This window comes from Eurypyga helias, unplaced genomic scaffold (assembly GCF_000690775.1).
Source record: "Eurypyga helias isolate BGI_N326 unplaced genomic scaffold, ASM69077v1 scaffold21487, whole genome shotgun sequence".
In the NCBI taxonomy this organism is placed as follows: domain Eukaryota; kingdom Metazoa; phylum Chordata; class Aves; order Eurypygiformes; family Eurypygidae; genus Eurypyga; species Eurypyga helias.
The window spans coordinates 33,964-35,222 of record NW_010262708.1 but is presented as its reverse complement, the minus strand read 5'-3'; the positions used below and the strand labels follow the sequence as shown (position 1 = coordinate 35,222).

The following is a 1,259-nucleotide window of genomic DNA, read 5'->3' as shown; positions in this document are numbered from 1 at the left end:
GCCTTGGCCGTCGGAGCCGATCAGCGAGGAGGGGTGATGCGAGTCCGCGTCCCGGCTGTGCTCCTCCGCGCTCGAGTTTTGGGAAGAGTAGGCTTTGATGGGGGTGAGGATCATTTGGTGTAGTTCCTGCAGCGGGACACGCAAGTTGCCACCTTCCAGGATATCCTGCGGATTCGAGGGGAGAGAGGAGAGTTGTTCTCTGCAGGGACAACAGGACATCGGCTACAAACCAGACCCCTGTGCCAAGAAAATTCCCAGGAGAGCCAGTGGCCTCGCTCCTGTACCAGGATCCTGCTGCAGTCCATATTCCACAGCCGCGATTCATTCACCGAGTCCTTTGCTTAGGGCAGGGGCTGAACCCAGGGCGTGGAGCTGCCGCAGGGACTGTGCCCGATTATCCATGGAGGAGTTCAGACCTGACCCCTCAGAGACAAACACGCCCCATCAACCACCGGGACCCCAACCAGTGACAATCCAGCTTCAGCATTTCCCATTTCCACCAGGAAGATGGCAACTCCATGAGAGCGACTGAACCCAGGAGACTTTGATGCCCAGAGCAGGGAGCACCTTGGCCCTTCCCCAGCATTCCCACAATCGTGACATTTCAGCTCTATTTAACTGGAATGATGTATTTTAACGTGGGTTTGTCTCCAGTCTCCAGCACTGCCCTCAAGCCTGGCTCTCCACTAACTGCTCTGCCCCAGAGAGCCTGCCGTAGCATCCTTACGCCCCGGGACCATCGCAGAGCCCAGGACCGGGCTGGGATGCAGGTGCCGTCCTGTAGCAGCGAAGCGGGAACGTCCTCGTCCACACTGGGACAGGCTGGGGGAGCAGAGGGGAAAGGGAGGATTTCAAGGGGAGCAGGGTGGGTTGTGGTCAGACAGAGATAGAGACAGAGGTGCTCCCTGGGGAGACCACAAGGCTGCAGGTGAACTTAATCCCTATACCCAAAATATTCAGCTTGGAGATGCTGAGGGAGGTCCAGCGGGGAGGGAGAGGGTTTGAGTTCACCTCCACCCTTGTTCTGAGCCTGGATTATCCCTTTCTAGGGTCAGATCCTCCTCCCAACATTGAAAAGCTGATGGGAAATAACTGCATTTTGTTTTTAAAGTAGCTGGGATCAGCACCGCTCATGGCAGGCTCCTACAGGGTCTGGCTGGTGGGACAACCCTTGGAAAGAGGTAGATTTTGGGGTGAGTCCTGGCTGTGCCACGGGAAGAGACCCAAAGTGAGCCCACAGGCTGCGCGTGAGCCAGCCG

The 1,259-nt window shown here is 57.3% G+C and overlaps 1 protein-coding gene across 1 annotated transcript in view; it reads right to left on the bottom strand.

The window, feature by feature from the left end:
• Positions 1-1,259, bottom strand: part of SAMD4A (sterile alpha motif domain containing 4A) — a gene marked incomplete at its 5' end in the record, with an annotated part of 33,779 nt that overhangs the window by 4,005 nt on the left and 28,515 nt on the right. Inside the window, one exon of the mRNA XM_010155828.1 lies at positions 1-165. This exon is cut by the window's left edge and continues 130 nt beyond it. Within this exon, the coding sequence (XP_010154130.1) occupies positions 1-165 (165 nt within the window). The remainder of the gene's footprint in view (positions 166-1,259) is intronic.